At 38.2% G+C, this 14,137-nt stretch overlaps 1 protein-coding gene across 12 annotated transcripts in view; it reads right to left on the bottom strand.

Moving 5' to 3' along the window:
- LRRC36 (leucine rich repeat containing 36) overlaps nt 1-14,137 on the bottom strand; it is a 58,463-nt gene that overhangs the window by 24,831 nt on the left and 19,495 nt on the right. For all 12 annotated transcript variants that reach the window (XM_042918123.1, XM_042918121.1, XM_042918116.1 and 9 more), the window contains 2 exons: nt 4,957-5,084; nt 2,928-2,973 (listed from right to left, as the gene is read on the bottom strand). In XM_042918123.1, coding sequence (XP_042774057.1) covers nt 2,928-2,973; nt 4,957-5,084 — 174 coding nt within the window. The remainder of the gene's footprint in view (nt 1-2,927; nt 2,974-4,956; nt 5,085-14,137) is intronic.

Raw genomic sequence — 14,137 nt, 5'->3', positions numbered from 1 at the left:
AAGGTCTTCCTTAGGAAGCAAAAAATACTATCCCTGACTTAGTCATATTAACTTAAAAAAGTGGAACCAAGCACTTTTTATCTGTATAGGACCTATAGAATATCAACGTTTTACCCAGGGCCAGCCTATACAGTGGGGGAAAGGTTGTAGAACAATATTTTTACATTAACAAAAATAATCTAACAACAAGTGATGAGATTAGGTAATTCAGATTGTGCTTCCTGTTGAAGATACTAAAAAAGTGGGATGGTACATGTTCTTAAATGCATCAAAGAGGGAGCACCTGGGTGGCTCAGTCGGTTAAGCATCCGACTCAGGTCGCTCAGGGCATGATCTTGTAGTTTGTGAGTTCTAGCCCTGCATTGGGCTCTGTGCTGACAGCTTGGAGCCTGGAGCCTGTTTCAGATTCTGTATCTCCTCTCTTTCTTCCCCTCCCCACTCACTCTCTCTCTCTCTCTCAAAAATAAATAAACATTTATAATAAATATAATAAATAAACATCAAAAAGCTTGTTAGCTGGTAAGGAATTTCTAGGCCAAAATCTAGTTGACAGCAAGGACTCACATAGGTAAGTCTAGCACTTAAAGTCACTTTTACCCTCAGAAGTTTTAGGGTGACAGGGACGGAAGTAAAGTTCAGCATCCATCCAAAGTGAGGAGTATGACAAACCATTCCTCTCCCCTACCCTCCCCACATACATATGAAGATGGAACCCCAAGCAGGATGCAACCTTCAGAGTAAAGGTAAACTGGAAATAAGCCAGTCCTTGTATTGACAGGTAATCCAGGTTTGCATCACCTGAGTGGGTCCAGGGAACCTCAAGCTTTCAGCTTGGATTAAAGTGATCCCAGAATGAGAGTGTCCCTGGTACCTGGTAGAAGCAAATGAAAATCTGATCTGGAAAAGATACCTTTATGTAAGACTTTAAATGATTCCTACAAATAGTTTTTCAAATATATAGCAAATAACCAAAGCAAAGGAACAAAAAAGGAAATAAGACAACACAAGTATGAGGAAAAAACAAAATGACAACAACTTCAGATATTAGAATTAACATCCAGTGTATGCAACAGCTATGTTTACTATGTTTAAAGAAATATTAAAAAAGCTTTAAATTTTCTGTTTATACAAACTGACCCAGAAGACTTGGAAAAAGAAACAAAACTTATAGAACTAAAAAATAAAACTATTGAAATTAAGAACTCAGCAAGCAAGCAGATTAGACACAACTGAAGACAAGGTTAGTGAACTTAAGATGGATCAGAAGGAATTATCCAAAGTGCAGATCAGACCAAAGAAAAACAAAAACCAAAGATGAAAAATACAAAAGAATAAGAGACAAAGAGGACAAAGTAAAGATCTCTAACATATATTTATTTAATCAAAATTCCCAAAAGGACAGAAAGAAAGGACAGGACATAAGGATACAAACAACATTTGAAGCACTTTCCAGAATTATTGAGACACAATTCACAGATTCAAGTGTAATAACCACCAAACAGAATAAATAAAAAGAAATCCACATATCATACTGAAACTGAAGAAAACCAAAGACAATTGGAAAATCTTAAAAGCAGCCAGAGAAAAAAAGACAATATCCTTGCAGGAATGACAGACCTCCAGCTGACTTCTCAAAAGCAAAAACAAAAGAATACAGTGGAATAACTTCAATTTTCAGAAAGAAATAACTGCCAACTTAGAAACTTATAACTGGCCAAAATACTTTTTAAGAATAATGGTAATGGGGGTGACTGGGTGACTCAGTTGGTTAAGCATCTGACTCTTAATTTCTGCTCACGTCATGATCTCACAGTTGTGAGATCCAGCCCCACGTTGGGCTCTATGCTGGGCATGGAGCCTGCTTAACATTCTCTCTCTCCCTCTCCCTCACCCTCTCCCCCACTCACACTCTCACTTTCTCTCTCTCAAAAAAAAAAAAAAAAAAAAAAAAAAGAATAATGGTGAAAGAGAGGCATTTTCATACAAACAAAAACTAAAAGAATTCAACACAGTAAACCCACACTAAAGGAAATTCTAAAAGATGTACTATAAGCTAGAGAAAAATGATCTCAAAAGGGAAATCTAGGATGAAAAAAAGAAATAAACAAAGTGGTAAATACGAAGATAAATCTAAATGAGCACTGGCTGTATAAAAACTATTTCATATGGGTTTAGAAAGTATAGAGAATTAAAATCTATAATAATAATAATACATAAATTGGGAGGGAGTAAAAGAAGTAAAGTACTTTAAGTTCTTTAAATTATCCAAGAGAAAAGTTAAGGTATTGATTAATTATTTTGTAATTTTTTATGTTTATTTTTGAGAGAGAGAGAGAGAGAGAGAGAGAGAGCAGAGTGCAAGGGGGGAGGGGCAGAGAAAGAGGGAGACACAGAAGCTGCAGCAGGCTCCACACTGTCAACACAGAGCCCAATGAGGGGCTCAAATTCACGAACCGGGAGATCATGACCTGAACCAAAGTCAGATGCTTAACCAACTGAGCCGCCCAGGCAGCCTAAGGTATTGATTAATTTTTTAATTATAATAGTGAAGGGCACATATTATAGTTTAGGGAATAATAGTAAAAATATTGAAACAGTATATAACTTATAAACCAGTAGGTGGGAAAAAATGGATGAATAAAAACATAATAAATCCAAAAGAGGACAAGAAAGATAAGAAAAAGTAAAAAGAAACAGTCAGCCAGTACAAAAAATCAAGAACAAAGGAAGTCAGAATATCCACTCTTCAACCAGTAAGGCCTTACAGGTCACTAAGCTTCCAGGGCAGCCCCCTACAAAAGCAGAAAAGAGTTAGTTGACCCTGTAGGGCCCTAGGGCTGAGACACCTCCATCTTCTCCCAAATCTCATAACATCTGGATTTCTCTGATTAGTGTGGAGAAAAATACTCCCTGCACAAAATATTTACCATCTTCTTGGTGATTGTCACTTGGGACCTCCCTTCTTGCCACTTCCTGCAATGAAAAAAAAAGTTTGAATGTTTAGGAAAAGGCAGTCAATGGGCATCCAAACATGAGCTTACTAGATAGACCAGGGGTTCAGAATACTTTCCTATTAGTAACCAAGTCTATCCTTACAACCTAGGGAAACAGACCTTCAAGCAAAGGTCCTAGTTTAAGCCTGTTTAAAATTTTTTTTTTAATGTTTATTTATTTCTGAGAGACAGCACAAGCAGGGGAGGAGCAGAAAGAGGGAGACACAGAATCTGAAACAGGCTGCAGGCTCTGAGTTGTCAGTGCAGAGCCTGACGTGGGGCTTGAACCCATGAACCATGAGATCATGACCTGAGCTGAAGTCAGACACTTAACTGACTAGCCACCCAGGTGCCTCTTAAGCCTATTTTTAAATAGCCACAATCCAAAAAGATTCTAGAGCTGCTTTGGAGTAGGTAAGGAGACTCTCTGAAAAGACAAAATAGCCTCAGTTGGTAAAAGACATACCAGTGAAATACTGTATTTTTTCTGCTTTAAATAGCTCAGCATAGAAGTTAGATGGTTCACATTTTCCAACTTTATTTTTTCTGTTTAAAGAACTCTTGTATTTATTTTACCTTCTGATAAAGCTGAGCATCAACTACAGGTGTTACTGAGAGTTTTAAGAGATTGAAAATTAATTTAGGGCATAATTAAAGCAAGGATTAATACAAAAGAGAAAGCCATCTAGGGTTTGCTTTTTTAAATATCATCTTCAAGTTTTCAGTTTGGTAGTTATAGAGAAGAAGAAATCCTACTTATTTCTTAAACTAAAAGAATATATAGCAAGCTATTTAATTTCCTTTTTGTCTGTCACTTCCAGTAGTTTCAATGAAATTGTGTTTTTTAATTTAAAAAGTGTTATTTAATTTTAACTGTATATTATTCTTTGTCTCCATTTCCTTTATTATTTTTTAATTTTATTTATTTATTTATTTTGGGAGAGAGAGAGAGCAGGGGAGGGGCAGAGAGAGAGAGAGAGAGAGAGAGAGAGAGAACGAACCTTAAGCAGGCTCTGTGCCCAGCACAGAGCTGGACATGGGACTTGATCTCATGATCATGAGATCATGACCTGAGCCTAAATCAAGAATTGGATGCTTAACTGACTGAGCCACCCAGGCGCCCCATACTCACTCATATAAATGAGGCTTATATAATGGTTGTATTCCCCTAACCAATTTTTTTCACTAAAAGCTCATTAATTTTTGCCTCATCTTGCATAAATAATCTCTACCTCTCCATTGTCCACAACTTCTATGCCACCTTTATTTACCCCTAACTTTTCTTCTTTTATGTTCCAATGAACAGGCAGCTTTGGGAAAGCTACCCTTGAGATGTTAAGATTCAGTAATGAAAAGTCAGAGGTAGAAAATTTAAGGAAGTAAGGTAACAGGAGATGGAGACATTGGATAGAGAAGAGAAATTTTATGTTTATTTTCTTTATTTTGAGAGAGAGAAACAAGTGGGGGAGGAACAGAGAGAGAGGGAGAAAGCTAATCCCAAGCAGCATGGAGCTGGATGTGGGGCTCAAACCCACAAACTGCAAGGTCATGGCCTAAGCCAAAATCAAGAGTCCCATGCTTAACTGACTGAGCTACGCAGGTGCACTGAGAAGAGAAATTTTAAAACTGGCCAAAACATCTGTTTGAGAGCCAAAATACTTGGCATAAAATGTGCTAAAAGTTGTATACATAAATATACTACATTTGATAACAAATTAGTAGGGGAGAGGGAAAAGGGAGATTGAAATTAATGGAGAAAGTCCTCTGTATTGTCTGTTCTTTCCTTTAATTTTATTTATTTATTTATTTACTTACTTACTTTTTTGCCCCTTTTTCCTTTTAAAGGGTCTAAAATGCCTTTATCAAACAAATGCTCTTAGACCTTCATAGACAGAGAGTCCAATGAATTATTGGTATTAATCATTGAGTAGTCAATAAATCAGCAGTAAAGTGAACACATTACCTGTGTCCCCAGTGAGTAAGTGTCCAATTTCTGATCTGCTATACCATTGTCCTGGGTTGCAGAAGTACTCGTGAGAGAATCCTTTATTTCCCGGTTGGGGAAGGGAATAAAAAGTCCTTTGTTTGAGTCTGTGTTAAAAGAAAAGGCATACAATGAAGCACTGACCAGATTTCAAAGGCAATATGCCTTATGGAAAGATACTACTGGAAGGCAAGTCACAAGATTGAGAGCTAGTTCTGGTGCCACCACCTGGAAACCATGTAAACTTGGGCAAACTGCTTAACCTCTCTGATTTTCTCCATTGTAAAACAGTGATGATAAAATCTAGACTACCTATCTCTTAGGGTTGAGGTAAGGTTAAAACAAAGTAATGGGGTATGTCAAGTTGGCTCAGTTGGTGGAACATGGAGTGTGCAACTCTTGATCGTGGGGTTGTGAGTTCGAGCCCCACACTGGGTGTAGAGATTACTTAAAAATAAATCTTAAAAACAAATAAACAAAACTATATACTAGTCCTAGCCACCCTAGAAACTGTTATCAAAAAGAGCCAGTTGGGGGGCGCCTGGGTGGCTCAGTTGGTTAAGTGTCGCACTTCGGCTCAGGTCATGATCTCACGGCTTATGAGTTCGAGCCCCGCGTCAGGCTCTGTGCTGACAGCTCGGAGCCTGGAGCCTGCTTCGTATTCTGTGTCTCCTTCTCTCTCTGCCTCTCTCTCTCTCTCTCTCTCTCTCTCTCTTTCTCTCAAAATGAATAAACATTAAAAAAAAAAGAGAGAGCCAGTTAGGATTTTTATTAGATTGGAAGACTTGTACAGAAGTTTTTGCACACTCTTGATCAATACTTATTAATTGTAGAATTCTGGGATCTGGAGTCTTCTGGGGGGAACTTGAATGAAAATAAGAGTTTCTTGTTTAGGGAGGTGTTTCCCCCTAGCAGGATTATGTAAGCATTAAGATAGTTTCAAAAACTTGGGCCTTAGTCAAACAACGTGTTCTTCTGCTAGTTTTTTATTTGTAGGCTCTGGCAACAGAAAGCTGCTGTAAGCCAGGGCAACTGAGAATACACAGTGAATAAAGTCAGCTTTTTGAAAATCCAGGCCCCTTAGTTCATTTGGGGCTCTAAAATGCTTCCTACTTCTTTTTTTTTTTTTTTAAGTTTATTTTTTAAAATTTATTTTTGAGAGAGAGACAGAGAGAGCGAGAGGGAGGGGGCAGCGAGAGAGGGAGAGGGGCAGAGAGACAGGGAGAGAGAGAATCCTAAGCAGGCTCCATACTGTCAGCATGGAGTCCAATGTGGGGCTCGAACCCACATGGCATGAGATCATGACCCAAGCTGAAACCAAGAGTATGATGCTTAACCGACTGAGCCACCCAGGTGCCCCAAATACTTCCTACTTCTGAGTTGCCTTATGGGATTGAAATTGCCTATTCAGTATGAAACGCTCTTCTACCATTGTATTTGACAGAATTACTTATAAGCTCTTAAAATTTTGTGCTCCTTGGCTCCTACTGCAGTAGTAACACAGAAAAAAAAAAGTAAAGCAAAAATTACTGATCTTAACCTGATTCTTAGTAGATAATGAGAATGGTTAGTAAGCTGTGATTTTGGGTTCAGACCTCCTCTTACTCTTATCCTACAGAACAACACTTACACTTCCCAGGTGTCCAAGACCCTGCTCCATCCTGTTTCCTTCTACTGTACTTATATTCTTTTTCAGATTCACAGGTTCTTTTTCTTTCAACGCACCTCTTTGTTTAAGCAAATTTCCCAATGTCCAAACTCTTTGCTGAATGCTACCAGACCTTCCCTTTATCACTTAAATCTGGATGACCCTAAATCTAAATCTCCACTCTGATCTCTGATTTGATGTCCAGACCTAAGGTTCTTGAACTTTATCCAAGGAGTGCCTCCCTCCCAGACAAATAAGAAGTTGATATTTTCTAAACCAAACTCATTATCTTCACTTCTAAGCCTACTTTTATGGATGCTCCCCCACCCTCCACTCCAAACTGCATCTCTATTGGGATTACTACTCAACCAATCTCTCAAGATAGAAACTAATTCTTTGACTCTCACCCATCTCACATACTAATCAATTAACAAGTGTTATAGAATCATTTTTTTTAATGTTTATTTTTGAGAGAGACAAAGAGAGAGAGCACGAGCAGGGGAAGGGCAGAGAGAGAGGGAGACAGAGGATCCGAAGCAAGCTCTGTGCTGACAGCAGAGAGGTCAATGTGGGGCTTGAACGCACCAACCGTGAGACCATGACCTGAGCTGAAGTTGGACGCTCAACCGAGCCACCCAGACACCCCTAGAATCAGTTTTTTGGGGGAGAGGAGAATCTTTGTTTTAACTTCGTTCACACACCATATAATTAACCCTTTACAGTATACAATTCAGTGGTTTTTAGTATATTCACAAAGTTGTCAACCACAACACTATCTAATTTCATTATCCAAAAAGAAACCCAGTTAGCTATCACTTTTAATTCTCTTCTCCTTCCCAGCCTTTGGCAACCATCAATATACTTTATGTCTCTATGGATTTTCCTATTCTGGACATTTCATATAAATGGAATAACATAGTATTTGGCCTTTTGTGTCTGGCTCCTATCACTTAGCATGATTTTTTTCAAGATACATATTGTACATGTATCAGTACTTCATTCTTTTTTATAGCTGAATAATATGCCTTATATGCATATACAATATTTTGTTTATCCATTCATCATCTGACAGACTTTTGGGCTATTATAGATAATGCTGCTTTCGTTCTTGTACAAGGATGACTGTGGTGAATTTTTCTTTGCTATTCTATTTTCCTTAAGATGTTACTTTACTTTAAGTAATCTCTATACCCAACATGGGGCTTGAACTCACAACCAGAAGACCAAGAATAACATGCTCTACCAACTGAGGCAGCCAGGCGTCCCTTTGCTGTTTCGAAATAAGATACCCATTAGATCAGTATGTTTTAGATGTAATTCTACTTACAGGTAAAAGGAAATGGCTAAAAGAGTGAGCAGGGCCCCTTTCAATTCACAGAGTATGTGTGCTATATGCACACATATTATCTTTAGTAAGGCATTCATTGTTCTTCAATAATTGACCTTTTTACCCAACATAAACTTTCTACTCAAACTACATGGTCATTCAATTGTCTCTATGACCTGCTATACTCATTACCACTTTCACACAGCTGTTCACACAAATCCCACCAACCACAATGCCCTCCTCCTCTTCTTAGGCTATCCCAGGGTTCACCAGCCTTTAAGGGCTGATGACTTTGTTTCCACATCTGCTACAAAACCTTTTCACCTCTGCTCCTAGCAGTCTGAGCTTCTATAGCATGTGTCCATCCACATCAGTGTTTCTCAAATTCAATGTTCTCATAAACTCTGAGAATATGAATCCAGTTTGAGAAACTTCAATTTAAGAAGCTCAGTATATAAAAAGATACTTTAAAAAGCAGATTGTATGGGTGACAGTTTGGCAGTTTCTTGCAAACTAAACACTTGGTATTTACTCAAAAGAATTGAAAACTTATGTCCACACAAAGACTGCACATGGATGTTTATAACAGCTTTTTTCAAAACTGCCAAACCTTAGAAGCAACCAAGATGTCCTTCAGTAGGTGAATGGATAAACTGTGGTATATCCAGACAACATAAGAAAGGAGCTATCAAGCCATGAAAAGACATAAAGGAATCTTATATTGATAATACTAAGAAGCCAATCTGAAAAGGTTACATACTTAATGATTCCAACTATATGCCGTTCTGGAAAAGGCAAAACTATGGAGACAGGGAAGATGGCAGAGTAAACAACACTCTGCATCTGTCTTCTGCAAGCGCAGCAATTACATTGGCAGAATCTGTCTGATGTAACTATTTTGGAATTCTGGAGTCTATTGAAGGCTTTCAGTTTCCAGGGGAAGACATGGAAGTTAAATTGAAGTTAACTTCAGTCATGTTCAGTTCTTAGCAGTAGCAATAGCAACTACTCATGTCCCACCCCTCATGCAAAAGAATGAAGTTGAACTCTTATCTAAGATCACATATAAAAATTGACTGAGAATGGATCAGACCTAAACGTAAGACCTAAAACTATAAAACTCTTAGAAGAAAACAGGACAAGTGCTCCATGACATTGGATTTGGCAATTATTTTTTTGGATGAGACACCAAAGGCAAAGCAACAAAAGAAAAAAACAGACAAATTGAACTTCATGAAAATTTAAAATGTTGTGCATCTAAAAACAATATCCACAGGGTAAAAAGGAAATTCACTGAATAGGAGAAAATATTTGCAAATCATATATATGATAAGGGATTAATATCCAGAATATATAGAGAACTCCTAAAACTCAACAACAACAAAAACAACTTTAAAAGTGGGCATTAGGGACAACTGGGTGGCTCAGTTGGTTGAGTATCTCACTTTGGCCCAGGTCATGATCTTGCTGTTCATGGGTTTGAACCCCGCATCTGGCTCTGTGCTGACAGCTCAGAGCCTGGAGCCTGCTTCAGTTTCTGTGTTTCCCTCTCTCTGTAGCCCCACCCCTCCCCATTCACCCTCTGTCTCTCTCTCTCTCAAAAATAAATATTAAAAAAAATTAAAAATAAATAAAAGTGGGCATTGGACTTGAATAGATATTTTGCCAAAAGAAGATATACAAATGGTCAAAAAGCGCGTGAAAGATGCTCAACAGAGCACCTGGGTGGTTCAGTCGTTAAGCATCTGACTTCGGCTCAGGTCATGATCTCACAGTTTGTGAGTTCGAGTCTCACATTGGGTGAGCTTGAGCCCTGCTTTGGGTGAGCATGAGCTCTGCTTTGGGTCGGCCCCGTTTCTCTCTCTCTATCCCTCGCTCACTTGTGCCCTCCCCCCCAAAAAAAAGATTCCCAACATCACTAATCATTAGGGAAATTCAAATTAAAACCACCAGATACTACCTCATACTCACTAGCATGGCTACTATTAAACAAACAAACAAACAAAAAACAGAAAATAACACATGTTGGTAAGCACGTGGAGAAATTGGAATTGCTGGTCCAACTGTATGGTGGGAACGTAAAATGGTACAGATGATATGGACAATAGTATCACAGTTTCTGAAAAAATTAAAAATAGGGGCGCCTGGGTGGCTCAGTCGGTTAAGCATCCGACTTCAGCTCAGGTCATGATCTCGCGGTCTGTGAGTTCGAGCCCCGCGTCGGGCTCTGGGCTGATGGCTCAGAGCCTGGAGCCTGCTTCCGATTCTGTGTCTCCCTCTCTCTGCCCCTCCCCCGTTCATGCTCTGTCTCTCTCTGTCCCAAAAATAAATAAATGTTAAAAAAAATTTTTTTTAAATAAATAAAATAAAATTACCATATGAGGCAGTAATTATGGGCCTATCCTCAAAGAAGTGAAAGCAGAGTCTTGAAGAGGTATTTGTGTACCCATGTTCATAACAGCATTATTCACAATAGCTAAAACGTGGAAGCAATCCAAGTGACCATCAACAGATGAATGGATAAGCAAAATGTGATATATATAAACAGTGGAATGTTATTCACTCTTAAAAGGAAGGAAATTCTGACATATGCTATAACATGGATGAGCCTTAAGGACATTATGCTAAGCAAAATTAGCCAGTCACAAAAAGACAAATACTGTATGATTCCACTTATATGAGGTACTTAAAGCAGTTAAAATCATAGAGAAAATAGAATGGTGGTTGCCAGGGACTGCAGAGAGGGGGAAATACAGAGTTATCATTTAATAGATATAGTTTCAGTTTTACAAGATGAAAAGAGTTCCGGAGATGATGGTGGTAATGGTTGCACAACATTATGAATGTATTTAATACCACTGAACTGTACACTTAAAAATGGTTAAGATGGTAAATTTTATATGTATTTTGCCACAATAAAAATAATTGGGAAAAACCCAAAACTATGGAGATAGTAAAAAGATCAATGGTTGCCAGAGCTTTGAGAGGAAGAAGGGATGCCTAGGTAAGCAGAGATTAGGGCAGTGAAACTATGCTGTAGGATACTAAAATGGTGGCTACATATCACTATATATTTGTCAAACCTGTAAGACGTACAACACCAAGAATGAACCCTATTGTAAACCATGGGCTTTGGGTGATAATGACACATTAATATAGGCTCAGCAATTGTAACAAAAGTACCACTCTGGTTCAGGATGTTGGTAGTGGTGGAGGCTGTGTGTGTGTGGAGGCAGGGGAGAATACACAGTGAATACACAGTGAATACACTGAGAATACACAGTGAATAAAGTCAGCTTTTTGCATCAAACAAGAACGCAAAAGTAAGGGATCTCACACTGCCTGTGGACCTCTGAGTGTATCCCTGGACTGAGTCCTTAGCGCTGAGTTTGAGGAACACTGATCTCTACCATTCACTTGATGTTTTCATATGCATCACCTGGGATTATGTTACTTAGGTCTTTCGTGTTTGTCTCATGTTCCTAATGATGCTGCAAGTGATTCAGGGAGTGGTTGAATTTTCTATTTCCAGAGTACATATACCAGGATATATATATATATATATATATATATATATATATATATATATATATATATATATATATATATATATATATGCATTATGTGGATTTACAAAAACACAAAAATTTTTTTGGTTGAAGAATCAAAAACACTTCACTAAAGACAATGGACTTTGAGTTGGGTCACTTAAAAAAGGGTAGGATTTTGATTAAAGCATACCAAGACAGAGTTAGTTCAGGGGCAGAAGAGGGAGAAAAGAATAACTATCCGAGGAGGAGACAGTGGTTTGATGTGATTGCAGAATTGGAAACTGTAGTTCAGAAACAGGAGACAGGTTTCAGGTTAGGATGAAGATATAAACTGTGGTCATAGTTTAAGGGAATCTTGTATGTCAAATTAAGGAGTCTTAATTTAGTAGGTGAGAGGAGCCATGTAAATTTTTGAGCAGGCAAGTATAATTATCACAGCTGAGTTTTATGAAAATTAATCTGACAGGAAAGTACAAAATGAACTGAAGGAAGAGACCAAGAGGTAGCATGGTGTAATGCTTAACAGGACTTTGATGACAGATGGACCAGAGTTTGCATTCCAGCTCTGCCACTTTCTGTACGACTAGAACAAGTTATTTTACCTTTTTGGGTCTCAGTTTCCTCAACTGTAAAATAAGGATAATTATAACCACCTTCAAGGATGTTGTGAGGATTACATGAGATAATGCACAGAGCCTGGCCCAGAGTTTACACTCAATAAATGATAGCTATTACGCATGCCTATTAAGAGACCATTAGGAAAGGAAAAGGAAGGCTCATCAACTGTGGATCATACTATAGAGTATAAATGTTCAGCTGGTCTTTAGGAAAGGAGCAGCATCAAATCTCAGTATGGTTCTAAGCCTGAGTACTAGGAAAGTGGTGGTAACACTGAGGAAACCCTAGTTACTGTTTAGGGCTGGAGGAAAGGGGTTCATTTGGTTTTTTAACATGTTTGGTTGAGGGACTAGAAAGTTTACTAGTGGAGATTCTAAGTATATACAAAGTTAGATTGATCTATCTATCTATATTAAGATTTTATTTTTAAGTAATCTCTACACCCAACATGAGGCCCAAACTTAAAACCCCAAGATCAAGAGCCACACATTCTACTGACTGAGCCAGCTAGGTGACCTGAGATCAATATATTTAAGAGTCATCTAGAGGGAGGGAATAAAGCAAGTTTTACAAATAGATCAGTAAGGGCAAATAAAGAAAGAAGAGACCCTACGGGCACCTGGGTGGCTCAGCTGGTTAAGCGTCTGACTTTGGCTCAGGTCATGATCTCACAGTTGGTGAGTTGGAGCCCTGCATCTAGCTCTGTGCTGACAGCTCGGAGCCTGCTTTGGATTCTGTGTCTCATTCTCTCTCTGCCCCTCCCCCACTTGTGCTCTGTCTCTCAAAAATAAATAAATGTAAAAAAGAAAGAAAGAAGAGGTCTAAAGACATAGGCTAGGTATGTTTATTTTGGGGCTATGGGAAAAGAGAGAGGAACCTTCGAAAGAGTCAAAGATCATGTGGTTAGGAGAATAGGATGAAGATCTAAGACAATAGTTTTGCTGCCCATTCTAAATGATTGGTGGGAAAGCACTGTTTGGAACTGAGCTAGTGGAAACTGTCCTCCAGAAAGTTTTCTCCTAGCTTGTGGCACAACGATTAGCATGGCATAACCACTTTAGTCATATTGAATTACCAACAGTGCTTACAGGCAACAATCCCCAGGGGTCTAGCACAAACATGATTTTCAGTGGAAAGCAAAGCTGTTTAATGTTTCAAAGTAGCAACATAAATTTTATATTAAAAAAAAATCCAGGCAACAGCTGGAGCTTCCAAGAACCTTTAGAAATGGGCCCTGTGTCTAGCAGAGCAGTTTTTTCTCAGGGGAGACTGTGCACTTTAAAACATTTTAATTCATGGAGTGAATTTTTATGTGTGCTAATGATGTAATATAACATAAATGAAGTTTAATTCAGCTAATACAAAGAGACAGTCAAATTACACTTCATTGTATCTTTTGTCATTCTGGAAATTGATATATAAATGTTTTTACCTAGAAAAAAGACAGGAAGGTTGTATACCAAATTATTCATTGGGATTCTCTCTAGGGGACAGGCTAATAAATGATTACAATGCTGTTCTTCATGCTTTTCAGTATTTTCCACAATTATTACAATAGAATTTCATCAAACTTTAAATATAAAAAAAATGCTATTTAAAATGAAATAAAGGGAGAGCCTGGGTACCTCAGTAGGTTAAGCATCCGACTTCGGCTCAGGTCATGATCTCACAGTTCATGAGTTCGAGCCCCACGTCCAGCTCTGTGCTGACAGCTCAAAACCTGGAGCCTGCTTTGAATTCTGTGTCTCCTTTGCTCTCTGCCCCTCCCCCACTTGCACTGCATCTTTCTCTCAAAAAATAAAAAAAACATTAAAAAAATTAAAGAATAAAATGAAATAAAGCAATCCATGCTCCATGGCATGTGTGCACTGAGGCTTCCAAGAAAGAAAAATAAAAATCACACTTCACTATGGCTTATTTTACCATGAAATCATGTTAAAATTACTTGTCAATAAATGTCAGCCAGGATAGATAAGCAGTAAGGAAAACAAAATACAGTATGTTATAAACTGGAAA

This window comes from Panthera leo, chromosome E2 (genome assembly GCF_018350215.1).
Source record: "Panthera leo isolate Ple1 chromosome E2, P.leo_Ple1_pat1.1, whole genome shotgun sequence".
Taxonomy (NCBI): Eukaryota; Metazoa; Chordata; class Mammalia; order Carnivora; family Felidae; genus Panthera; species Panthera leo.
This window is presented reverse-complemented; position numbering and strand designations above follow the sequence as displayed.